Source organism: Semicossyphus pulcher, unplaced genomic scaffold (assembly GCF_022749685.1).
Source record: "Semicossyphus pulcher isolate SPU_LCO1_2020_fin unplaced genomic scaffold, fSemPul1.0.p SCAF_16, whole genome shotgun sequence".
Classification (NCBI taxonomy): Eukaryota; Metazoa; Chordata; class Actinopteri; order Labriformes; family Labridae; genus Semicossyphus; species Semicossyphus pulcher.
In genome coordinates this window covers 16,163,556-16,189,313 of record NW_027211670.1, presented here as the reverse complement: position 1 = coordinate 16,189,313, position 25,758 = coordinate 16,163,556, and the positions used below count along the sequence as shown (strand labels likewise).

The 25,758-nt window shown below is 43.4% G+C and overlaps 1 protein-coding gene across 16 annotated transcripts in view; it reads left to right on the top strand.

Moving 5' to 3' along the window:
- tcf7l2 (transcription factor 7 like 2) overlaps positions 1–17,170 on the top strand; it is an 87,228-nt gene extending 70,058 nt beyond the window's left edge. For 3 of the 16 annotated variants that reach the window (XM_069664567.1, XM_069664563.1, XM_069664557.1), the window contains 10 exons: positions 464–596; positions 2,884–2,986; positions 3,883–3,969; positions 8,622–8,747; positions 8,836–8,998; positions 9,126–9,233; positions 9,897–9,945; positions 10,679–10,729; positions 11,738–11,810; positions 14,953–17,170. In XM_069664567.1, the coding sequence (XP_069520668.1) occupies positions 464–596; positions 2,884–2,986; positions 3,883–3,969; positions 8,622–8,747; positions 8,836–8,998; positions 9,126–9,233; positions 9,897–9,945; positions 10,679–10,729; positions 11,738–11,810; positions 14,953–15,409 (1,350 nt within the window). In that variant the 3' untranslated portion in view covers positions 15,410–17,170. Of the gene's footprint in view, positions 1–463; positions 597–2,883; positions 2,987–3,882; positions 3,970–8,606; positions 8,748–8,835; positions 8,999–9,125; positions 9,235–9,882; positions 9,946–10,678; positions 10,730–11,737; positions 11,811–12,327; positions 12,401–12,912; positions 12,974–14,952 lie in introns of all 16 variants that reach the window. The other 13 variants (XM_069664566.1, XM_069664564.1, XM_069664559.1 and 10 more) reach the window with 11 other exon arrangements.
- The last annotated feature ends 8,588 nt before the right edge of the window (positions 17,171–25,758 follow it).

Here is a 25,758-nt window from a genome sequence, read left to right as displayed (position 1 = left end):
CCCTGGGGGAGTAGAGGAAGAGGAGGCTGGAGAGCAGGGAGGAGGAAAAGCGTAGCGCCGACTGGATCTGCTAATGACTGTGGATTTACACGTGCTGCCTTGATTTCGTGGTTTACACATGATCGATTACTTCACTGCAACCGTGGTTAAAAGTGCCCCATCACGCCGCAGACCCAAATGTGAACTGGCAACCTCCCCCCCCCCCTCCCAAAAGCCTCTTAGATTGTGTTACCGGATTCCAGGGTGACACCGCAGAAGTGTTTTTAATTACAAACCACACTATTTTCACTGTGGTTTGGTGGTTTGGCGCCTCCAGAGTACCCAGAATTTGATCGCTCTTCTTTCCGAGAGCTTCCAGACTGACTTGTAATTCTCCCAGATATTAACAGCGATGCCTTGTTTTTTTTCTTCCCCCCTTTCTGTCCATCTTTCTCTCTCCGTGTATCCTCCTTCCTCCTCTCAGTCTAATAAGGTTCCAGTGGTACAGCACCCTCACCATGTGCACCCTCTCACGCCTCTGATCACCTACAGCAATGAGCACTTCACACCGGGGAACCCCCCACCTCACCTACAGACAGACGTGGATCCCAAAACAGGTAAAGGCCACCACGTGCATGCACAGACTTTCAGTTAGCAGCACTTTATTGTTTAAAGGTGTCAAAATGAAACTGAAATATGCTTCGAAAATACGTCTCAGAAGTTGAGAAAGCCGCAGAAGCAGCTCTGCTTAGATAAGGCTGCAGAAACTGTTTGCACTGCTGGGTGTGTAAATGTTTTATTATGCCCTGCCACCATGCCTCACAGAGTCAGGACTCTGTTTGTCTGCATGGCGTCTGTCAGTCTGTCTCACGTATTCCTGTAAAAACATCTAAAGATTAGAACGTAATTCAAAGAATGCAAGTCAGCTGTACAGTAGACGGTGTTGTGTGCACCGCCACGCTATATGATATCGCTCTAATTGTAGTTACAGTGAGAGAAGAGGCATCCCACGTGCTGCTGCTCTCGCCTGTTACTGATTGATTGAGCCATCACGCTCACGAACGTGGTTTGGCTTCAGCGGAACGTGGCCCGTAACATTCGAGAACAAGAACCTGAGCTCGTAAAAACGTATCGTAAAAACATGGAATTCAGCCGTGACGTCTCGCGACCGCGTCCCACAGCCTCCTCACATCTGCAGCGTTTCGAGGCTGGAACCGTAACGTCAATTAAGCGCACAAAAAGTCCTCCAAAGAGAAGGTGTGACCTGAATATTTGGATTTACTCCTCGCTGATCGACTCTGCGTCTTTGCAGTTCGTGATCCTGCACACTCCATATTTATCAGTCGGATCCTGCCCACACATTTGCTCCCACACGATTCAGCGTAACCACTTTCATTCATTTCCGTAAGCATCCTGACCCCGCGCTTTATTTTGTTAACCGTCACTCAGCCCGCCCTTTCAGGTTAATGCATTTTCCAATGGTCTCTGGTGTATTCAGTCAATGTTTTAGGTAATAATGTTCCCTTATTATGATGGTCCTTACAAGAGGGAAATAATGCACCAGCTGTTGTTTAATGTAGTGCTTAATGGGGCTGCTTAATTGGGCTCAGTGTTTAATTAATTAATGAGCCATATTAGGTCTTCAGCGCTGGGTGGCGATGGGATAATGTACTAAGGCTTTCCTTTTTAATAGAGTTTGCCTTTGTTATAGCCAAGAGAAGTTTTCCACTTAGAGGCGAACTGCTGCGCAGCACATTGTCCATCAGTAACAGAATCCCTCTCTAGAGTCACTTCCTGTATAACCTGGATCAGATCAGCTGCAGACTTTGGGTGTAACCACCAACAGCGGCCAAGTCCTGAACTATGAAGGCTGATCTGGCTCCGCTTCAGCTGTGTTTTCACAGGTCAGAATATATCTCCAACAACAGCTGCTCAGGCAAAACCAGCTGTGCGGAAGGCGACGCCAAAATAAAAGTCTTTCCAGTTCCTCGTCGACCGAGCGCGCACACACCTCCCTCGCTGTGATTTTTACACACGTCTAGTGTTGCCTGTTTCAAGTTTGTCATGAGAGGGAAAGTTATTTTTACACGCGAGACCTTTTCGAGGCGTTCATTCAGGGCAGCTTGTCAATGCGGTTTCGTCGCCTGTCAGCTGCCACGGGAAGAAAAAGGCAACTTCGCGGATGCTTGCGATCGCTCGGCGATGCCCGCAACGAGAGCTGTCCTTACGTTGGACATCTTTGTCAGCGTTCGTCTGCGGGGGATAAGACACAAAATTTACTACTGGTTTAATGTCAAATCTGAGGACTGGTTGGACAAAGTCCTGATGTTTCAACTGTTAATCAAAGTTGAAAGCAGAAGCTTCAAACTTAATATATTGGTACAAACCCACATCCCGCCTGTACGCTCGTGTAAATCAGCCTGAATCAAACATTAGCCCAGCATTAGCAGCTCTCTGATCACGGTGAAGCCTTTAATTATATTGTTGTGTTTTGTTAACTTCTAAACCTCCGTCATTTTACATCATTAGTCTCCTGAATCAGCAGACAAATGTGACAAGAATCGTGTTGGTGTTTTCTCCTCACCTCTCTCACCCTCCAACACATTGTGCCGCCGCCACCGCCGCCGCTGCTGCTGCCGCCTCAAAGGCCTTTGATCAGGAAGTGTGATTTAGCACCGTGTGTACATGCGAGCAACAAGCCCTCTTCCTCCTCCTCCTCCTCCTCTTCTTCCTCCCATCTGCACTCCTGTGATGTCTGCCCCGTTCAGATGTGAAACTCTCGACAAAGAATCGAATCGGGCTCTGACAAAGATTTGGTTCTCCCTCTCTCTCTCTCTCTCTGTCTGTCATCATCCTGTCTGTCCACCTCCTCTCTGCTCCTTCATCCTCCTTCGGCTTCTGCAGGAATTCCAAGGCCTCCTCATCCTCCAGATATATCTCCTTATTACCCGCTGTCACCTGGCGCTGTCGGCCAGATCCCCCATCCGCTGGGATGGTTAGTACCACAGTAAGTGAACCCGCTTTTCTTATTTATTATGAAGAGAAAAACATTAATTTCTACATTCTTGTGTGTGTGTATTTATATGTATGCAGAGTGGGTTATGTAAGCCGTCTCCTCTTCTCCCTCAGAGTGTGTCCTCTCTCTGAAGCCCCTAAAACTTACATTTGATCCTTTAACTTTGTAAAGCACTCACTGGTGGACCCCGGCAGCCCGCTGCAGCCTCCTCAGGCCTGCACCAACCCCAACTTGCTACTTTGTGGCAAATACTATTTTGCATGTCTCTGTATGGTCCAATTAGAGTAATGAACCGTGATTGCCCGTATTTTACCCACAATTCCACACGGGGGCTCTCCCCTGGTAACTCTTGTCAACACTTGTTAATATGACAAAAGGCTACAAATTAAGCTCTGTTAATTTAATGTTTTCTCACCGCGATCTAAATACCGAGAGAGGCCCCGAGCGCAGCCACGGCGCCCTTTGATTTGCTGCACTTTATTTTGGTATAAATTTACATTCATTATTGTTTGTCTTTGAATGTGTAGACCTCAATTAGCGTGATGGCTCCATTAAAGAGACCCGCGCTTCGTCTTTAATTATCACAACAAAACACCTAGTTCCAGCTCGGGGAGGAACAGGGCCCCACTCTGTCGACACCGAGCGAAGGGTTATGAAATTTAATTAGCCATCGCTATCAAGATTTGTGGCATTCAAATTGTTCAGAGTTTTCCTCCCTTTGATCTGCGCTCTGCAATCCCCTAGATTTTTGTCCTGATCAAATGAGAATAAAGAGGCCCACGGTGGGGAGAGGAGCGAGACAGAGGGCTTTACCTTCTCCTCTTCCATCAGCCCTGTTCCTTTACCTTACACGCCTTTCTTCTTCTCCTTTCCTCCCCCCTTCACAGGCAAGGTCAACCTGTTTATCCAATCACAACAGGGGGTTTCAGACACCCCTACCCAACTGCGCTCACTGTCAACGCATCCATGTCAAGGTGAGTTGAGCCTCTAGGAGCAAAACACACACCTCACTCCACTCTTACATTCAGCTGTGTTTGTGTCTGCACACACACACACACACTCAGAGCAGCAACTTCTCCCTTAAGGAGAGCTCACACTCCCCATCTCTGTGTGTTCAAAAGGCTAATCCTCCAGTGTGGCGCTCCAGCTAGCGTGCTCAAATATTAATTATATTTATCATTTTCTAATGAGGCCCCTGAAGAACATTTACCCCCACTGCATGTCAGGCACATCTGAAATGAGCCGGGGCATGTCCTCGCTGTGAGTTTGAGCAGCCAGACACACAAACAAACACCGCAGCACTTTGAAGGGGGACTGCACGATAGAAGCCGGGGCGCTGACACTTGGCTGCCGCTTTGGTCCAGCCCCATTAGGGTCCAGCTCAAGTGCCGCTGTGGACATTAGTGCACCCATGGGGGGTATATGTGTATTTGTTGCCATCTCGTATACATGTGTGCGTGTTTGTCGGTGGGTGTTAAACTACTTACCGCTCCCTCGAGGGGGTGCATGTCCTCTGTGTTGGGTGGGAGAGGAATTAATGTTGGATGGTTTCTGGGGCCGGAGCAGCCAAAAAAGCAACAACACCAAAAACAAACAGCCTCCTCCGCTCCTCCTCTTTCTCCTCCCCGCTCCACGCCCTTGCAGCAGGGGACTTTTTTCGGGTTTGGGGCTGGTTAACAGTCCAGGGATGAGGCCAAGCTTTAGTTTAATTACAGCCTGATTGGACGAGCTGCTCCTGAGGGCGGCGTGTTTGGACCTCTGTGACATTGATGGATCATGTAGATGCAGGCAGAGAGGAAAGGAGGGAGGGAGGAGTCGCAAGGGGGGGAGTTATGTTATAAAGTGTAGCTTTGAGACTAAGGGAAGTTTGAAGGTTCAACCGGAGAGAAAAGTTGCAGCTGTTTAAATGCATCAAACAGGACTTTAAAAACCTGAAAAAAGAAGGGTGTCTGGATTAGAGTCGGATTTCCTTCCAGGCCACAAAGGGTCAGACGGCGGGTCTGCCCAGACGTCGGCATCTGGCAGCCAACCTGCGCTTTAAGTGACTGCTAATTTGGTCCCTTAATGACAGCCTCTACATTGTGATCATCTTATTTCCAGTGCAGTTAATTGAATATACTGGCTGGGGTGTGTGTGTGTGTGTGTGTGTGTGTGTGTTGGGGAGGCGGGGAGGGGGAGAGACTGGCCATGGGGAAGAGCTAATGCCCTGTGATGAGGCCCCTAATTGAATTAGTATAACTGAATAGATGGAGGGCTCTGGGAGCTCTCTGGAGAATGGGAGGGTTTAACACATCTCCAAAAAAAGAGGGAGGGGAGAAAAAACATCCTAAATTCAGATTTTGACAGAGCAGAGAGAGAAAATAAAGCAATTTGTTGACAAAATCTTGTAATTGTGGCAGAATCCTTTCATGCGCAGCCTTCAGCCAGTTGGTTTTGTTGAAAAGAACAGGACCAGACTGTCGCGGTGGCTCAAACGATTTGTAGCACGAGGAGGAAGTCGGATGAAAAAAAAAAAAAAAGACGTCCTGGCCTTGCGCTCTTGTCGGGGCTCTTTGCAGCAGCCGCGCTGCTTCGCGATCAGTCCCCCGCGCCGACCTGAATTAGGATGCAGGGAACGAGTGTGGTACCTCGTAGTCCTGCGATGAGCACCTTACACCAGGGTCCTGTTAAAAAATGCATACTTTTAGGACAGGAGGGGGAGAAGAGGGAAGGAGACAGACAGTGGAGCAAATGAAAGACATTATTTTGATAATGGGGTTGGAGCCAGTGCAGGTCCCCTATATTGTGTGAATGTATGTGTGACAGGTGGGAGGATGTGAAGGCCCCCTTTGCCCCCTTATGCTTAAGCTTGCCCTTTGATATGTTCCCCCATCATCCCGCTCCGTCTCTTTTCCTGGGGAACGGGAGGAGTGCACCGGCCGGATCATTATACATTAAACAGGCACGGGGGCTACTGCTACGCATTGGCAATTAAATGGCACTGGCTGACACTGGGCTTGCTGCGCCGGTGACCCCCCTCCCCAACACCGCCAGCCATTCTTACCTTTCAGATTGAGACGTAGGAGCCCCAGGGTTGTTGGGAGGGTGGGTGGATGGGTGGGGGTTATCCGCTGCGTCTCCCTCTTTCTGTGTTGGCTAAATTGGTCCAAGGCGCTTCTCGCCGCTGATGAGCCCGGATGATGATGATGATGGTGATGATGCCCCCGCGCTTCAAAGGGATGGCCGTCATGTTTAAACCATAACCTGGGCCATGCAGTGGCAGCAGGGAGGGAGAAGAGGGAGGGGAAGGGGAGGGAGAGGAAGCGAAGGAGCGTGGAGGTGGTGAGGGGACAGGGAGGAGTAGAGAAGAAGAAGAAGAAGGAGAGGAGAAAAAATAGATCTTGGAACAGAGGAAATTTTAACAAGTGCACAGAGAGAGAAGGAGGGAGGAAACGGAGGAAATGCAGCAGCTCTAATGATGGGCGATATGCAGCCAGTGCTGCCGAGCTCCCCATCAACGCATGACATGGCACAAACACCAGTGTGTCAGTGATGAAGGCAGAAGAGGGGAAAGGAGAAAAAGAGGGAAAGAGTTTGAGGGGGGAGCGCACTGGCACTCCCCTGAGATGGCCTCCAACAGAAACTAGTTGTTCCTGGCGAGTTTATCCTCATCATTATATTCTGGCTCCGAGCCATGCAGCCAGACACAGCCAGATAATGAGCTGCTTTAAAAAAAAGAATTATTCCTCCTTTTTCTCGCTTCTCCTTCATCCTCCTCTCTTCTCGTAAATTTGTGTGCGGTCACGTGGAGCCGAGGCGCCCGGGATGTAAACATACACATGCAGATAGACGCGCAAAAGAAGTTCAAATAATCTGACGCCAATAATTAGCGTCGCCGCGCACACGCCGACACGTACGGCGCGGCGGTGTCGTACGGCTGCTCCGGCCTGTGAAACCATTTCAAAATAAGGGTTTGTGGCCCTGATGTGTGGAGCGGGTAGAGATGATGAAATGATGATAGGAGAGGAGAGGCGTGGAGATAAAAACGTCAGTGCTGCTGACGGTGCTGAATGGGCAGAAAAGAGAGCCAACACCTGTAGTGATGCGAGACTTTGATAGAGAATTTCATCTAGTTTGCATAAAATTTTATAAAAATAAGGATGTAGCTGCTAAAAAGCTTTTTCAATTGATTTGAAGGTATTCGATTGACATTTGTCGTCTAAGGACGAAGTCGTAAGTGACTTTTGTCAAGGCTGGACCAACTTTAAAGCTCCTGTGAGGATTTTTCCGCTGGTTATGAAACAGACTGAAATTAATTCTGACTACTTTATATGATCAGCAAAAGCAAACCAGACCGTCAGAGACAAGATTGATTATTTCTATTAAGTTATTTTTAATGCCTGAAACTGCTGGTGGGGGGGTAGGTGTCAGATGAAGCGATTAACTGCACGCTGCCTTTGTTTACATTTTCCTGAGCTAAAATTTAAAGTGAGTGATACATATGACTGTTAAAGAAAGAAGGAGGAGATGTTTTGTTAAAAAACACCACTTAAAGATGTAATCTCGAAGATTTTAATTACGTGCTCTTTGTCGCACCTACTGGTGAAAAGAGGAATTGCAGGCACATACGTCCAAATTTAATCAGACGTCCACGGTCGCTTTCCTGTTCCTGAAGACTGTCTTTTCTTTGTTTGTTCAGCCATAGTAGATTACTGTTTACTCGCAACACTTGCAGAGAGCGGAAAAGCAGCCGCTTAGCTCCGCCTACCCTCTCTGGCAGACCAACCACTGCTGGGTGAAGGAAAACGCGTCACTAACTGGGTGAAAGTCGCCACAGACACCCAGTCTGTAAAACTGCAAATACAAAGGCTTTCATCAGTGGGCCATAGGCTCAATCACCATTGTGTTACCTCATTCTGCCATAGATAGAGACTTAACAGACATTTATTTACATGAAAATCTTCGAGATTATCACTTTAAGCATGTACAGGACAAAATCAGCACAGGGATAAGAGGTACGGCTTTGTCCACAGGGGGCGCCAAAATCAACACAAACTGAAAGTTCCTCACAGCAGCTTTAACTTTAAAACCTCATATATATATCAGCCTCTAAATTCTGACTCTATCAAGCTTAATAATCATGATTTGATGCCTCATGGGAACATTTATTTATCTCAATAAGGCTGTCGTTACAGCAAGGTTCAAAAGAAGTGTTTTTTGGGGGGTTGAAGAGATGTATTCTTGTGCACACATTATGTCTTATTCAAATCACATTTGACTGATTGTTTGCTGTTCTATCTTTGTGTGAAGTGTTTAGCTGTCCAGGCTGGATCCTGTGCTCAGATTAAACAGTGTGACATTTGACCTAACGCTCATCTTGAGTAGTAAAATCTGTCATAATTGGTTGTGAATAATAAAAATGCTACAGGAATCAGCCTCGGACGTTTTCATGTGGATGTTTGTTTCTGTGCATTTATGTCTTTTTGTGACTAAAGGCCGATTCCACTTCTGTAAGAGCTACTGAAAGAAACATGTAATGTAAAGATTTGTGTGGAATCGAGCCCCTTTTGTCTTCTGTATATATGTGCTCCATTTCTCATTTCACCCGTGTCCATTCTGACCATTTACACAGTCTTCTGTCCTCTAGGTTCCCCCCACACATGGTGCCCCCCCACCACAGTTTGCACACCACGGGCATCCCACACCCAGCCATCGTCACACCCAACGTCAAGCAGGAATCCTCCCACAGCGACATCAGCTCCCTCAACAGCTCGTGAGTACACCTTCACTGCTTTAAACTGTTTCAAATCGCACGTGGTTTAGTGTTGCGGCTTACACGTCTTCCCTCTGGTCCTCCGCAGGAAACAGTCAGACGCGAAGAAGGAAGAGGAGAAGAAGAAACAGGTCCACATAAAGAAGCCTCTGAACGCCTTCATGCTGTACATGAAGGAGATGAGGGCCAAGGTGGTGGCTGAGTGTACACTGAAGGAGAGTGCCGCCATCAACCAGATCCTGGGCAGGAGGGTGAGTCCTGATGGATGGATAGGGACTATAGTTGGGTTTTAAAGGCCTGTTAGAAGATTAATTTTGCGATTTCAAGTCCTATATTTTTCAACATCATGTTGAAAATCTTCTGTGTCTTCTTCCTCAGTGGCACGCCCTATCACGGGAGGAGCAGGCCAAGTACTACGAGCTGGCCAGGAAAGAGCGACAGCTCCACATGCAGCTGTACCCCGGCTGGTCAGCACGAGACAACTATGTAAGTTTTTAAGTTTACAAGTCGTAACGGACTCTTTTTTCCCCCCCACGTCTTCACAAGGTGACCAGAATTCTTTTTAATCGAGCCTGAGGCATCACTTTCTTCCTGTAATGTTCCTTTGATATCCACGAGTGGACAAATTGCCTTAATCTTAGCCCATCTTATTGTGAAGGAATACATGTAACAAAAGTCTGACAATTATGTTGTTCATGTGAATGTTCTGCTCCCGAGACGCTTTGTTTCGGGCGCATAAAGCGCGCAGGTCCGCATCATTTTTTTGTCCAGTTTTTTTTTTTTGGGATCAAGCTGCCCGGGATCGAGCAGCCTTAGAGAAATCTGCCTTCCAAAAGCTCGTCAAGATGTCTAGATGTTCACAAGAGCAGAGGAAAATAAGACAAAAGATTACAGAGGAGAAAAAAAAAAGAATAAAAGAGCAGAAAACAAGAGAGAGGAGGGAGCGTTGTGGTCTGGCCTGCAGTGGCTGTTACAAACCGGAGGGCAGAGAGAGAGAGAGAGAGAGAGAGAGAGTGAATGAATAAATAAGTAAACACAAAGATGAGTCCTATTCTCTGTTTCATGTTTTGGGCATTCTGCAATATAATAACTAAGGTTCCTGTCTGTGTCTATTTTTTTCTTTCTATTTTTTTGGCGGCTAACCAACAGGGGAAAAGGAAGAAGAGAAAAAGGGAAAAGCAGCAAGCAGAGAGCAATGGTAAGTGAGCTGCAATTATCTCTCATATTAGAAGAGCCCCATCATGTGTCAGGCAGATGTGACATCTTGCAAGATAAAAGTCGAGCTAGTGTTTTTTTGTGTGTGTGTTTCTTTTGTGTGTGTGTGTTATTGTGCCTGGCTTTTTGGTATAGATATGCTACCCAATGCAATATTTAAATGGTAGAGTTGCTTGTAATACCCTCCCCCCCCTCCTCCCTTTTCCCCCCATTTTCCCCCCTTAGCCTTCCCCAGCTAATAACAACTGAATATGCATGACCCCCCACACTCCTTCTCACCTCCCCTCTGACCCCCCCCCTCCCCATTTTGCCCCTTAGCGTTCTGGTATTGTGATATGTATGTTTTGAGAATGTGAAGTTGAAGCATTGTGAAAGCCATTAACTTTGCTAGTGTTGTGTGTGCGTGCGCCCCCTCCCCGTTTTATAATGCCTGCAGATAGCCTGCACTACAGTACTGTGTGTGTGTGCGTGTGTGCTTGCTCGGCTGCCCCTTGCTTGCTTTCATGCATGCTTTTATACCCCCCAAAAAAATCACTTACACCTTAAAATTAAGGAGGTTTGCTAATTTCTATGATTTATTTTTTTTATTTCTCATGATTCATATTCTTCTGATCGTGTTTGTTGAGCAGACATGGCGACTTGTTATTTCTGTATTTTGCGCTCGTTTGGTGACGGATCTCTTCTTGAAGGCCTCTCTATCTGTTCTTTTTTTTCAGAACACAGAGAATATTTTCCAAACCCTTGCCTTTCACTCCCTCCGATTACAGGTGCTAATGTCATTTTGAGTATTAAATTACTAACTTGTTTTATTATCTCTTCTTTTTTTTCTTAATTAATGTTTATTTATTTATCAATGAATGTGCAATTTCAGCCAGTTTAAGGATAAATATCTACATTTTTATGCTTTTTGCTTTGTTTGCTGCTTTCTTCTCTTAAAATGTTGCTAATGTTTATTGAATTCAAGCTAGCTTACCTCCAGTTACTCATGTTGCTACTTAGTTTAGAGCTTAGTCCTCGAGCTAAAGGATGTGACGTCAGGGTAAACCTCCTTAATCTATAGTAGCCGCGCTTGTGCCTTTCCTACAGGCCACGAGCATGAGTTTGGCCGACTTTAAAACTTCCTCTGCTCGAACCAGACCTGGACTCAAACTTCTGTAGCATTCTGCCGTCGCTCTGCTCGGCCCCGCATTACCGTGCGGCGCGAGCACGTGACTGGCGGCTTTGACGGAAAAAACAGTCAGTCTGTTTGATGCCAGGTCTAAAAGAGTAGCTTCCCTCTTCAGGTTCCAGCCTTTTTTAATCCTTCCCCTGGCTGAGGCTAACTCACCACCGTGCTGTTGTAGCCGCCCCGCTGCCGCCTAGCTCCACCACTCCTGACCTTGTCTTTTTTTGAAAGCATAGTGCACTGATAACATCTAGCAGCAAATTAATCCAATCTGCATTTTGCTCCGTTTATAAGCTTTCCTTATCTTCAGCTTTAAGAGTTCAGATTACACGCCTGAAAGTTTCCTTATTAATGCTTTAAGTTGATATTTGCATGCGTTTTTATTCCACTAATGTCTAAAATATCTCTCTAAGGGGTTTTTAAGGGGGGGTTTCTTGCACAATGAGCCACTGCAAAGCTTCATAGATTCACTGTTACCTGTTTTTTCTCCTCATTTCTCTCCTCCTTTTTTGATTTCTGTTCCTTATGGTTTTTGGTTCTATTCCTCCTACCTCCTACCTCCTACCTCCTCCTCTCTGCTGGCTTCCCCCCCTCCCTGTCGCCGCATCAGACCTGAGCGCTCCTAAGAAGTGTCGAGCGCGCTTTGGGCTCGACCAACAGAATAACTGGTGTGGCCCGTGCAGGTGTGTATGGTGTGTGCTTGCACCGGCCGGGGCCAGGTGAAGGCTGCTGGGTAACTGTACACTGGGACTTCCTCCTTCCTTTCGCTCTATGCCGCTGCTTCCTCCTCCTCCTCCTCTCTTCCCCTCCCTTCTGTCTGTCCCGCCAGGCTTTTGTGACCTCTCAGCTTCCTCCAGCCACGCCCTGCCGGTCTATCTCTAGGCGCCCACTATTTGATTTTTTAGCTCCTTTTTTTGTTTGGGAAGAAGGGTGTAACAGCACATGCAGGAGTGTTTGTGTGAGTGTTTGTGTGTGATGCAGGAATTTGTGGGGTTTTATTGCAGGATGTAAAGTAGAGTCAGAAACTGGCAGGTCGGGGCTTGGAGGATCTGGAGTCAAATATGGAGGACATCCCAGTGTTTACCAGCCTGACCCTAAGCCCTGGCTACATGTTTTTGTCCGTGCAATGACGTGTCCATTTTCTTTCTTTTTCTTTGTTTTTTTTGTGTGTTTGTTCGTGTCTACCTCTTTGGCTAACAGATGCAAATACCCCAAAGAAGTGTCGTGCCTTGTTCGGGCTTGACCAGCTGAGTTTATGGTGCAAACCATGCAGGTATAACTGCTGTAGTAGCAAATGGGAGGAAGACATCCACAATGAGCAGCTTCTTCTTCTTATGTTTCCATCAGTGTGGTAACAGATGGCAAACTTCTCTACGCTCCTTCGTCCTCACTGAGGAGCTCTTCCTGCTCTAAATTCCCTCACAGCGATTTTTTTTCCCTCATTGAACTCGAGCCGAGTGGCAGAAAATGGATTTCAGAATAAGATTTATCTCAACAATTATTTCCTTAATGTCATTTGGAGTAACATGTCTGACGATCTGACGAGTGAAATCCATTTCCTCTCCAGGCCGTGGATAATTCCCTCCCATCTTAACTGTCATGTTTGTTCTAATTGGCGTCTTTTTTTTAATAACAATGTCATGCTTACAAATTTAGCCCTGCTTCCTATGAGGGCCTGCTCAGTGACACTCTTTTCTGTGCCCTCTTCCTCCTCCTCCTCCTCCTCCTCCTCCTCCTTCTCCACCTCCTCTTCCTCCAAACTCCTCTTCAATAACCCTTACTTAGTCCCTACCTGTTGTCTTTCTGTTCTGACACAAGCAGTCTTTGAATTGGGAATATTTTCATGGTAGGTATTTGTTTCTGCTAAGTAATTTCCCTTCTCTGTGTCTGGCTTGCACCACACCCCGCCCCCCCCCACCACTCTCTTCTTCACACAACATCAACCATCGCAACACGTTGTTGTCCCATCGTTTCTGCTGCTACACGTTTCATGTTTCCAGCGTTTAAAGGGGCCGGCTTGTTAGCAAGATTTAGTCCCATTTTTTTTTAGCTTTATAAACCAATTTCAATGACATTTTGTTTTAGCATTTACCACAACTTAAAACGTCATAATGTCCAGTAAGAATTTAATACATAACCTGTAGTTTTTTGCATTTAAATTGCCCTGAAAATAAGACAAACGTCACACTTAGTCCCCTCCAAACTCAGCCGTTTTGGGCGTTCCTGCTTTCCTCTCTTATCCCCCTTCAAGCTGACACACCCCTCATCAAACACACTACATTATTCCTTAAACAATAATAACACATCATGACATCAGGAGACGAAAAAAAAAGCGCTACGATCCCGTCTTAGGAGCCGAGAGGTTAAAAGTTCTCTCTGGGCTCCATTTCCTAAAAGATGCATCTGGTGTAATTTCCCCCGAGACGCAGAAATCAATAACATACACGGGCACATACTATGAATCGATATGTCTGTTAAAAAATGGATATTAGCTCATTTGTTGCAGTTTGACAGACAGTTATCGAGGGCAAGATGCGTATGTAGTGGCAAAACGATACCTTTTTACGGCCGGTCGATGCGCCGCACCACCCACTGCTACAGGATGGGTGTAGGATGCACTTAAAAGCCTCATCCCTGCTCTTTTATTCCAGACTTTTCTAGTGTTCTTTTACTGTCCCGTGTTGTGTGCTGATCGGAAATGCATGCCTGTCTTCCACCCTAGCATGTATTTAAAGTTTCGTAAGCCCTTCTTATGTGATTTGTTGATGTCCCTTTTCCTTTTACTCGCCATTACCTGCTCTCTTTTCTCGTCTTTACGTAGATTTCACCCGCTTTAGAATCAGAAGAAAAAGGTTTCATTTGACAACTTTAGATGTTTGACGAGCCTCTTTTTACCTACCGTCTGCGAGTTTTAAATACTAATACTTCGAGGCCTCCAGGCTTTAAAACGATAGAACGGAGAGCCGAGAGAGGGGTCACTGCCAGGGTCAGGCTAAAGATGAGGTGGGCAGATGTACCGTATAGCCTCTTCCCCCTTAACCAAATCCGAACGCAGCAGAGTCACCGCACATAAATGCAACAATCCCCTTCTCTCCCAGCTCCCCTCCTCCTTCCTTCCCTCGTCCATCGGGTTCCACCGAGCGCAAAACGGGCCTGGCCTCGGGACTCGGCAGGCAGAAAGGGGAGGGGGGGAGGGTCCCGACCCCTGGCGAGAATGCAAACACGCAGCCTTGACCCCTCACACATGCGCGCACACACACACACACACACAGTCGTGTCTGTGGGGCAGATTGCAGAGTAGTGTAGGATCTTGTTGACTTTTTTTTTTTTTAGCCTCGTATCCAAACTCTGTCCCCTCAGGAGAAGAGAGAGTAGAGGTAGAGGAGCGAGACAGGTCCAGTAACCTCCAGAAAAAAAAAAAAAGGCTGATCCCGCAGCTGTAGCTCAGCCTGTAAGAGAGGCGGAGCTTTACACCGAGAGCAACCATCACTACATCTGCTTTATTTTGTCCTCTCACATCCCTCATCTTCATCATTATCTTTATGTGTGCGTTTCATTTCCCTGCTGCTTCCTGTCCAGGTGATCTTTCCTCCATGTCTGTCCTGTTCTGTCTGATGGTTCTGTATTTGGATATTTCCATCATCTTTCTTCTTAGCACCATTTTTGACAAAGCTTCTTAAATGCACCTGCAACATCTGAAACCAGTTTAAAGTCTTTAATTTGGAAAGAAAAGGTGCATTTAAGCGAGCAAACGTGCTAAGAAGCGATGCACTCCGACGCTCTGATGCTAAAAAAATGTTTTCTTTCTCTCGCCTTGTCCCTCAGGAGAAAAAAAAAGTGCATTCGCTACATCCAAGGTGAAGGCAGCTGTGCCAGTCCTCCCTCTACGGACGGAAGCTTACTAGACTCCCCCCCATCCTCCCCCTCCTCAGTGGTCCCCTCCCCCTCCTCAAAAGAGTCCAAACCTCAGACTGAACAAATGCAACCTCTCTCACTGACTATGAAACCGGCCCACCAGCCACTCCACCACCCGCACCTCCTGGCTGGGCCTCCGCCATCTTTGGTTCAGCTGGAAAACTCGGCCGCGGCCAGCAAAACGCCCGGCGCCTCCTCCCACAACGGAGCCCTGGAGCACGGCGGCGACGTCTCGTCCTCGCGGCAGCCGGGCTCCTCTGTGGCGTCCTCGATGGCCCGGCCCTCGGCATCGCTGTGTCATTCCCACTCGCTCCTCCCCTCCTCGGCCCCTCAGCCTCTGTCGCTAGTGACCAAGTCTATAGAATAGTCTGCCCTATTCTTCTCCTCTTTTCTAGCTCTGCACACACACACCTTTCTAGGCCCTCACTCTGCTATATTTCACTGACCGTCAGCTCTTTTTCTCTTTCGTTTCTGTGCCATAAGGCTTTGAAATTTTAGTTCTTGTTTTATTAAAGTTCATTGGTCAATATTTGACCCTTCATTATCAAAAAAATCTAATTATTATAAAGAAATGATACAATGAGCTGTAGTATAGCTTTGTGAATCTGCCAAAATTTTTATGACTTTTTTTGTTTTTGTCTTTTTTGTAGTGTTCAACAGTGCAAACAGAAAAAATTATTTAGTTCAAGTTCAAAATGTTTAAAAGACGGATATAAAAAGGTAGGCTAGATTATTCAATGAGCCCTTTTCTTGAAAGAGTTGGTTCTCCTTCTTTATTTGTATTAAATACGAGCTCGCGAACCAATCATCTGACATCTGTTCAAACTCTCGGAGGGCATGAGGCTAGCGGTGACACCTCTCTGAGGAACAACTTTAATTGTGATGTTACTTGTTCTTGTTTAAATGTACAGAATAATGGGGAGGGGGGGATTACTGTGTTAAATATGCATTCTTCCACTGCGTTGTCTTTTTTTCTTTGTTGTTTACCTTTGGGGCGGAGTCAGGCAAGTTGGGTGGGCTTGAGGGGAGGTCGGGGTGGGAGGGTTGAGGGTTATTAAATTCAAAATGTCACAACGCTAGGACCAGTAGTATTTATTGCTTTAGAGATTGCTTGTTGTATCTTGTACGTGTCTCTTTTTGACCTTTTTTTTTTCTTAATACATTGTACAAATATTTTTTCTTAAGGTAAGCGACTTATATATGAATGATCCATTTTTACAAAGGAGGTTTTCAAAAGGCTAAATCTTTTGTTAGTGATTTCTTTCCGCGCTGAAACCCCGGATTCCACTCAGTGTACTGTGTAGATCTCATGAACAGAAGTATGCACAACTTCATTTCAAGAAATGCGTCTATAAGCCATTTTACAAAAAGAAGAAAAGAAGAAAAACTTGAAACAAGAGGCAGTGGGTACCGTGTCTTCAGTAGTTGGAAACGTGTCTAAAGCCCTTCTTTTTTATTGCACAGTCACATCTCTCAGACTGTAGATTCGTGTACAGATTTTCCGTGCCAAAATTTGTGATAATTTTTTCTCTGCCCCTCTCTCACCACGCTGTAGGGATCTCTTTCTGTTCTGTTCTGTTGTTGTTTGTTTTTTTTTCATTTCCATACCATTCTTTGCTGTGACGTTACATAGATTGCTATGTATGTAGTATAAATGTTGCTATAACAAATGTGTTTGGTAGCAAATTGTCAAATATTAAAATTTAAACTTAATAAAAAGGCGGACATCATACTGTATAAACCCACAAGGGCCAAATTATGTATATTAGGAGGTTCATAAAAAAACTATTAAATACAAAAAAATACACAAACTGCCACTTTTAAGTACACTACTACATATAGGTAGATAGAAAAAATAGGCATGTTGATGTTGCAAGAGGCTGTAAAAAAAGCTACAAGAGAATCATCCACTCGGTGCCATTGTAGTTGACATGACGCGACTGTAACCTGTCGATTTCTTCTCTGGTTTATTAAGATGCTAATGATAAATAGTTTGAATGTTTCCTTAACGGCTGTGATGTTCCTGTTCTATTTTATGCTCTTATCTTTTTGTTTGTTTGTTTTTTCCTGTTATTTTAAATGGTTCCAAAACCATGTTTTTTTGTAATGAATAAATGTTTATGCTGTACAGTCTCTGTAGCATGCAGTTCTGTATTAATAAAAGCAACTTAGTATGTGCACATTTTTGTCCTCCTTTTATTCTGAAAGGCACTGGCAGGTAAAACGACCTCAGTGAAATTAGCAGGTAAAAAGTTTACCGTTACCGTGACAACTGAGGAATATGACCAAGTGATCATCTTCAAATTACATTTTTAAAGTAATAGTCTGTAATCGTTTGGTTGCATTTTTAGAGCAAATTTCAATTAAAAAAAATAAAAAAAATTTTTTAATATCGTTGCAGGTGGAAACCTTGTATCTCCAAAACCACTTCTTTTCAGGAAAAAACAACTTAAATAATTAAACACTGCATTGTCACAACTGTTGTTGTGCCTGCCTGTATAGTCAGTAACCTTTTTGTGTCATAATATGCACAGACGTAAACGGTGGAAATAGTCGTAATAGTAGTAGTAATAAAAAATAATAATAAACTGGAGATACAAGGTTTCTGCCAGACAGTGACAACAGTTGAACATAGTAACCTTGTAAACGGAGGCCTCACAGTGTGACCTGTGTGAGCACAAGCAGAACACAAACACTGATCAGTGAGATGCTCATCTGAGTCCTCACTCTGATTGTTTGTAGTTAAACAGAAAAAAAATTAAGACAAAGAGGAACTTTTAGTTTTGTTCAACTCAAGCAAATCCTGTCAGGACACTTCAGCCTCTCACTCTTTCTCTCAACAAACATTTAGTAAACTAATAAGCTAACAACAGAGTTCTTATCAAGTTTTTGTTGACTCATTCCGAGAGAGAATACCCCAAAATGCCATTTACTGGCTATTATAAAAATAATAAAGCCTACACTTGAACACCATCTACTAACCTCTTTTTTGGGGGCCTTTTGTGCCTTTATTCAGAGAGAGAGAGGACAGTGGATAGTGTCAGAAACAGGGGAAGAAAGAGTGGGGATAACACGCAGCAAAGGGCAGAGGGTGGGTCAAACCCAGGGAGGTGCATCGAGGACTGTTGCCTCTGCATATGGGACGTGCACCAGCTTTACGAAATGAGGAGTTGTTGTCTGAAAGAGGTGCCTCGGCCTGTTTAAAGGAGACGTGATAATAGAGAATGCACTCAATCTAAATGTGTATTTATGTCCACTTTCTGCAGGCAAATGTGAGTTAAAAAGGGGGACAAAACTGGAGAGAATGTTTTGACCTATATCAGAAAATATAGTTTAGTTTATTATCTGTAAATGTTTGTTCCTTATCAGGAAATCTAATTCTGCTCATCTTTTTCACAATTTCAAGGTGACGACTGCTCATCGTTTTCTTTGTAGAGATAAAGCAGTGTGCTCTGTTAGCTTAAGAGTACATCTGAGATCCATTAACAAATATTAAAACACTCCAGCTTACAATCTATCATCTATTTTTCTGTCTTGTTCAGAGATCTTTCCTGTATCCAGATATTAATAAGGACCAGATTGTCTGGATCCATCTCAGACAGACTTCAGTTGAGCCTGTGAAAGGAAAGGAACAGAATACAAATCTGCACAAGGCCTTACACAGAGACAGAGAGGAGGATCATGGTGTGGATTTGTTAACATCCATCAGGTACGCACTGAACCTGTTGAAGTTGTAAGCAGAAGAAAAATCAACTGTGTTTTTTAAAGACGAAAAACAAGGCTACAGTGTGCATATAACTGTGGGGAAAAAATGTGCAGCGTAGATGGCAGAACCAGGCTGTAAGTTGGAGGGATATGTGAGAATTATTGCACAAAAAAAGTTGATCTCGCACAGGGCAAATCCCCTTTTTCCTACGCTGTCTGACCGTAATCCACGTACCTGTGTCTCATGCAAATGGACCCCGAGCTCTAAATTAATAATAACGTGCTACCTGACAAATCCCTGCAGAGAAATCCTTGGTTCCCTTGCTTCCGTCTGTCTATGAGGAGGTCAAAGTTTAGGAGAAGAACCTCTGGAGCAGGTCGAGATTCAGTTACACTTAAAAAGGTGACTTTTGCTGACAAAGGGGCTTGTACTTAACTGTGTAATCTGCAGCTGTCTTTGCTGAAGGAATCAAAGTTTTCTGGCAGTGATATAAGGTCGATTTTAGCACTTCAAAACTGCTTTATTTTGGTTGGTTTATCATGGCAGGGTTTTCATTTTAGGTTGGGTTAAAGAGCCATGTTTTCTGTGGAGTTCTCTCAGCAGCTATGTCAGGAATTTTGTGTACAAATCTTCAGTATTAGAAACAGCACACGGGCGTTTCATTGCAGTCAAAGCAGCCAGGGTTGTTTGGGTTGGTCTCCACGAAACGTGACGTTCTCAATGGATCAACAACGGCTTTGCAAGAAAACAGTCTGCATGTTTTCATACACTCTTAACATTTTATGGATTCACTGCATACACCTCGGAGAGCTGAATTGATTTCTTATTTATTTGAAGTTTGCTTAAATCCACGAAGTATTCAAGCAAACAACAAAACTGTATTAAAGTGTAGCCGAACACAGCGTGCGCGTTGTGCTTGAACAAGGCCGGTTTCTTTGAATACCAAGCAAAGAAGAAGTGAAACCAGGGGGATGGGTTTGGTTGTGATCAAGCAAATGTGGGACTCTTCTTTGTTCCCTTTGAATGTATACAACATACACACTTAATGCATCTGTGTGGGGTTTATCCTTGAACCTTTAACCGTCAGACAAGCGATGTATACCATGCGAGTGTCCATGACGGTTCTATTACATTTGAGGAAGGAGGAAAGGCGTTGTATACCTGAGCAAAGAAATTATGTTTTTTGATGTCAGCGTGGCATGGAGGGACAATGTTGAAGGCCGTTGCAGCAGGCGGGCATACAAATCAGACAACATTGTAGGACATTAAATGCGTCCCCTCCGTTTCAACAAACACGACACAAAAAGGTAATGTTTCGGATGTAACAAAAACAGAGATGTATATAGCGCTGACCCTGATCACAAAATTGAAAGGTGGAAGAAATGGCTGCAGAGTAGCATAAACACCTACAATCTCCCTTGCTGGAGATGAAGTGGCCGCACATTTTCACACAGCTTCTTATTAACAGAATTATATTGTCCTCCATAATGACATTCCCCTTTTCACCCCAATTAGGTTTATTATGAAGTTAAAAGAAAAGCGGGCGGAGGGTCACTGTTGGGTTTCTCCGCGCAGACGAGTTTTCGAAGGTGCTCTCTCTCTTATTGTTAAAGGACTTCTCATAACGCTCTTGAAGCAAAACAATTAAAAAAGCCTGAATTGCGCAGAGAGTTCAAAAGACCGTATTGAAACCATCTCCAATTCATCGAAAGCCCCGCTGTGACCTTCATCATGGAGGAGCAAAACCTTCATTCATTCCTCATGCACTTTGATATTCTGCTCCCTAAAGAAGACCACTGCACGGCCAATAAAATTCATAGGTTCAAAAAGCACTTGAGTAATTGTTTGGGAATTGGAATACGGAGCCAGTGCCCTGTTTGCGCTGTTCTTGACCGTGCATCATGATCTCAAGATTTAAGTCATGTGTCTAAGGATGAACTGGAGTAAATTGATTTTTTTTTTCGCTCGAACGTAGGAGAAAAACACAGAGGTAAAGGATTCTGAGGTAGCGTCAATACTTATTACAAGCTGGCACTCTACAGCGAAGGTGAAGAGGAGGGCAACAAAGGTGACGGAGAAGAGAAATACAATGCAGCGAGCCATGAGTGTTTCAGATGATGTTGTATTCGCAGAAAAAGAAGTTAATTCAGAGTGGAACAGTGCAGGTATTTAAAGGCCTTTTGGAAATCTTTTAGATTTTTGGGATAAAAAAGCACAGCCTACATGACCATATCATAAAAACTCTGAAATCTATCACTTAAAGGTCAGAGTGTGCATGTGGATGTTGCCTTTTTTCGGCCTGAAGAAAATGTGCAAAAATAAACGCAAAACAGTAGCAGAAGATAGCACGGCTTAGAAATCATGATATCGTCATTTAAAAAAAGTTTGCAAATGAATTAATCAGGATTATAACACGGCTGTGTTAAATACTCGATTCTGATTGGTTAATTATGGCATTTGAGGTCTGTTATTTCTTGATAACTGTTGCAAGGGATGCGGCTCTAATCACACAATCCAGAGGACTAACTTTAATCATATCAATCCATCAAAAGAAGTACATTTGACGTCAGTTGGTTTACAGAGGGAAAAAAAGAAAAGACAGCGGAAAGAAAGCATTAAAGGTTAAACGATGCAAAAACTGTAGGCTACGACAGAGAGATCTACAAAACTGAAGACAGCACATGAAGTAAACATTAAACAGAACACTGCGGGATATGGCAGTGTTTAAAGATGGTAAATAGAAAAGAAAATGTCAACAGACTCTGACAGTGACGAGACAGAAAACCTCAATCAGGTGCTGCACTGATTCATGTTGTCCCATTCCCCTGTCATATTCACCATCAGTGGAAATGTTTACATTTAATGTGAGTTAGCTCATTTTAATGTGAGTAATAACAGCTAGGTTAGCTCATTTTAATGTGAGTAATAACAGCGAGGTTAGCTTGTTTTAATGTGAGTAATAACAGCTAGGTTAGCTCATTTGTGGGTAATAACAGCTAGGTTAGCTCATTTTAATGTGAGTAATAACAGCGAGGTTAGCTCATTTTAATGTGAGTAATAACAGCTAGGTTAGCTCGTTTCAATTTGAGTAATAACAGCTAAGTTAGCTCATTTTAATGTGAGTAATAACAGCTAGGTTAGCTCATTTTAATGTGAGTTATAACAGCGAGGTTAGCTTGTTTTAATGTGAGTAATAACAGCTAGGTTAGCTCATTTTAATGTGAGTAATAACAGCGAGGTTAGCTTGTTTTAATGTGAGTAATAACAGCTAGGTTAGCTCATTTGTGGGTAATAACAGCTAGGTTAGCTCATTTTAATGTGAGTAATAACAGCTAGGTTAGCTCACTTTAATGTGAGTAATAACAGCTAGGTTAGCTCACTTTAATGTGAGTAATAACAGCTAGGTTAGCTCACTTTAATGTGAGTAATAACAGCTGGGTTAGCTCATTTTAATGTGAGTAATAACAGCTAGGTTAGCTCATTTTAATGTGAGTAATAACAGCTAGGTTAGCTCACTTTAATGTGAGTAATAACAGCTGGGTTAGCTCATTTTAATGTGAGTAAAAACAGCTAGGTTAGCTCGTTTTAATGTGAGTAATAACAGCTAGGTTAGCTCATTTTAATGTGAGTAATAACAGCTAGGTTAGCTCATTTTAATGTGAGTAATAACAGCGAGGTTAGCTCATTTTAATGTGAGTAATAACAGCAAGGTTAGCTTGTTTTAATGTGAGTAATAACAGCTAGGTTAGCTCATTTGTGGGTAATAACAGCTAGGTTAGCTCATTTTAATGTGAGTAATAACAGCTAGGTTAGCTCATTTTAATGTGAGTAATAACAGCTAGGTTAGCTCATTTTAATGTGAGTAAAAACATCTAGGTAAGCTTATTTTAAGAAGGCAGAGTTAACCGTTGCTATGGTCGCAGCTCTCACTGTGAGTGTAACGGACTATTTTTAAATGGAAACGTAAAGATCATAATTTCTAAATTAATAAAATAATTTCCAAATCAATATTTTGTGTCAGATAATTGATTTTGTAAGTAAAAAGCTGTGTAATAAGAGTGAGACCTGCTCACCCTGTAGGGGTTCCATTCTGAAATAGAAACAACAACCTGCTCACTGTACATTGTCCCTTTCTTAAATGCTGCTACATGTTTGCCATCTGTTGCCACAGACTTTGTTGTTCAGAAATACAAATAACTAAGGTGCACGCACTTTGAACAGAAAACATGAAACTCTGAAATCATATTCCAGTTCAACGAAAAAACTCCTGTATGGCACAATCCTGTGAAGTAAAGCATTTTGTTTTTAGACTTGTTAGTGGTAACTTTCTCATCTAATTAGCTTTGAAGCTGAAAACCCCTTGTCAATACCTATTTTCATCCGTTTTTATACACACCACTAAGTAACTTGTAGAATAAAAACCTTCCTGTTTTCCAGAACTAGTTTTTGAACACATCATCCCACTCTTTATTCAGCAACAATTGTCCTTTAACCTTGAAGAACAAAATGATGCACATGAAAGGCGGGTATTTTGAGAGATTTTTCCTGTCCTGCGATATGAAAGGGTTTCTTTTATCTGAGAAATAAATAGGGGCTACCACACAAGGGAGATTTTGGTACAATTTGGTGCACAATGCTTTCCCTAAAGGACTATCCTGCGGCGTGCCAGTAACAAGGCCATCTTCATCAGAAAGATTTTTGGATCCATTAGGGCCATATTGTGTGTATTGCACAACAATAGATTCTGAAAATAGGAACAATGAAAGCAGCGTTCAAGTAAACAGAGGAGATGAATAAGCTGCAGGGATTGGAGGTCTATTCCATCACAGGGAAATATTCAGCAATTAAGAGCAGAACATGGAGAGTTTTTCTTTTTCAGTTTGGGTCGCTCATAAATCTGAAGTCCTCTTTAAAAAATAAAGCTGCAACGTCTGATGTAAAGAAAGCACAGGGGCGACAGTTATCCAATAACAGAACTGAAAGGAGAGGAGATTTTAATGTTTTCAAATGATTTCAAGCAGTGGCTTCCAGAGCATCCTCAAGTGTGAACATTATCAGAAAATTCATAGACAACAATTGGGACGATCAATCAAGTCGTTCTTTAGGAGGTACGTAAGAACATAATCGAATAGATCTTCGTAAACGTGGGATTAAACTGATTTGACTTTGGTCGGACAAAAAAGCAACACATGGACGAATATAATATTCTTGTATATTATTATATTATTATAAAAAAAAACTTTTACCTCTTATGCTGATTTTGTCCTGTACATACTTAAGTGGTGGTTTTAACAGCTTAACCGCTTCGTCTGACACCTACCCCCTCCCCGCCAGCGGTTTCAGGCATTAAAAATAACTACGTAGAAATAATCAATCTCGTCGCTGATGGTCTGGTTTGCTTTTGTAGGTCATATAGAGTAATCAGAATTATTTTCAGTCTGTTTCATGACCAGCAAAAAACTCCTCACAGGAACTTTAATGTTACCTTGCCACCAGAACTACGCAAGTTGCCGTAGTTTCTAGTTCTGAGGATGTTCAATGTTTAGCCGATGCTACAAATATCAATAGGTTTTCCTGAATGTGACTGAGGTCTTTTGTTTAAGGCGTTTGAACATAAAGCTGCTACCATGTTACTTTATATATAAACAATGGATGAAATTGTTATTTGTGTGTAAAAAGGGGTCACTTGTGGAGTCGCACCCACAAATAATAATCATGTGACTCTGTAGTTCTTAGTTCTAAGGAGTTTTTTAGTGTCTTTCCTAGCTAGAATTTTTTTGTTCTGAGAATGCTACGTGCGATGTTTTAATAGTAGGAGAACGTTCTCTGAAAACATTTTCAGAAAGTTGCAGTGAGAATGTTCAAATCGCATTTCAGGAACATTTTATAAATCACGTTCTGATAGTTCAGGCCGTACCAGCATCCTGAAAAGATCCTCAGAATGTTAGCTCGTTCTTACCTCTGTTTTTATGTAACATTGAGCAAATGTTTTATAGAAGCTGTCCCAGGCCTCAATAACATCCTGAAAATATCTTCATGAGGTCGCAGTTAAAACGTTTTGTCTTAAAGTTTTAACGTTACAAGAACTTTATTTGAAATGACAAACATCCTTAAAACGTTCTTTGAATATTAGATTAAAATGTTTTCTTTCAAACGAACTTGTAGGTAATGTTAGCCAATAAGGGAACGTTCCCTGCTAGCTGGGTTCGCTCAATGTTTTGGCTTTCTGGTCGACCACTTTATTGTTGTCACTCCCATTAATCCGTGTTGCAATTGTTACAGAAAAATGCTCTACAAACTCACTGCACACTACCTGCCCTGGTATTTGGTCTCAAATGAATTATTTGGTTGAAATTCCTCCCTATCTAAGTTTTTCAAAACTCTATATTATCGAGTGTATTCTGTGCATTTGATCGAACTGAAGTGGGAAGAGGCTTTCAAGGAGCATTTATTGTCGTTGGATTTTTTGTACACAGTCTGTAAACCTCTCGGCAAGCTACTTAAAGCCAAACCGCGACGTGCTCTATAAGGTCGAGCTTGTGTTCTGCGCTTGTTTCCATTGCTCCCAAGTGGTCCCAACATTTTAGTTGAACAATTGTCTGTTAGGTCAGTGTATTTTCTTGAATGAGTTCAAGAAAGCCTTTGCACTGAAGTATTCTTTGGTATAAGAAAGAGGCTGTCAAGGCGACATTCTCGAGGAATATCAGCGGTATCTATCATCCGGCCGCATAGTCCTGCTTATTCCCGCCTCTAAATGGTTACTGCGCCCGCAAACAAAGAAATGATCGATGAGTGCAGATGACACAAATTTGTTGATCAAATTAAGGGGAACTTTCAGCAAGGACACTTGTTAGATCTGTGTTGGAGTGCGGTCCTTAATCGAACCTTCCCACCTGCTGCCACAGTAGCTGCCAAAGAAGAAGAAACTAAGATCCTTTGATTGTTAACTTTAATACAGACCTCGTTAGGCATCCAATATCACCGATTCAGCACACCTTCATTGGAAATGT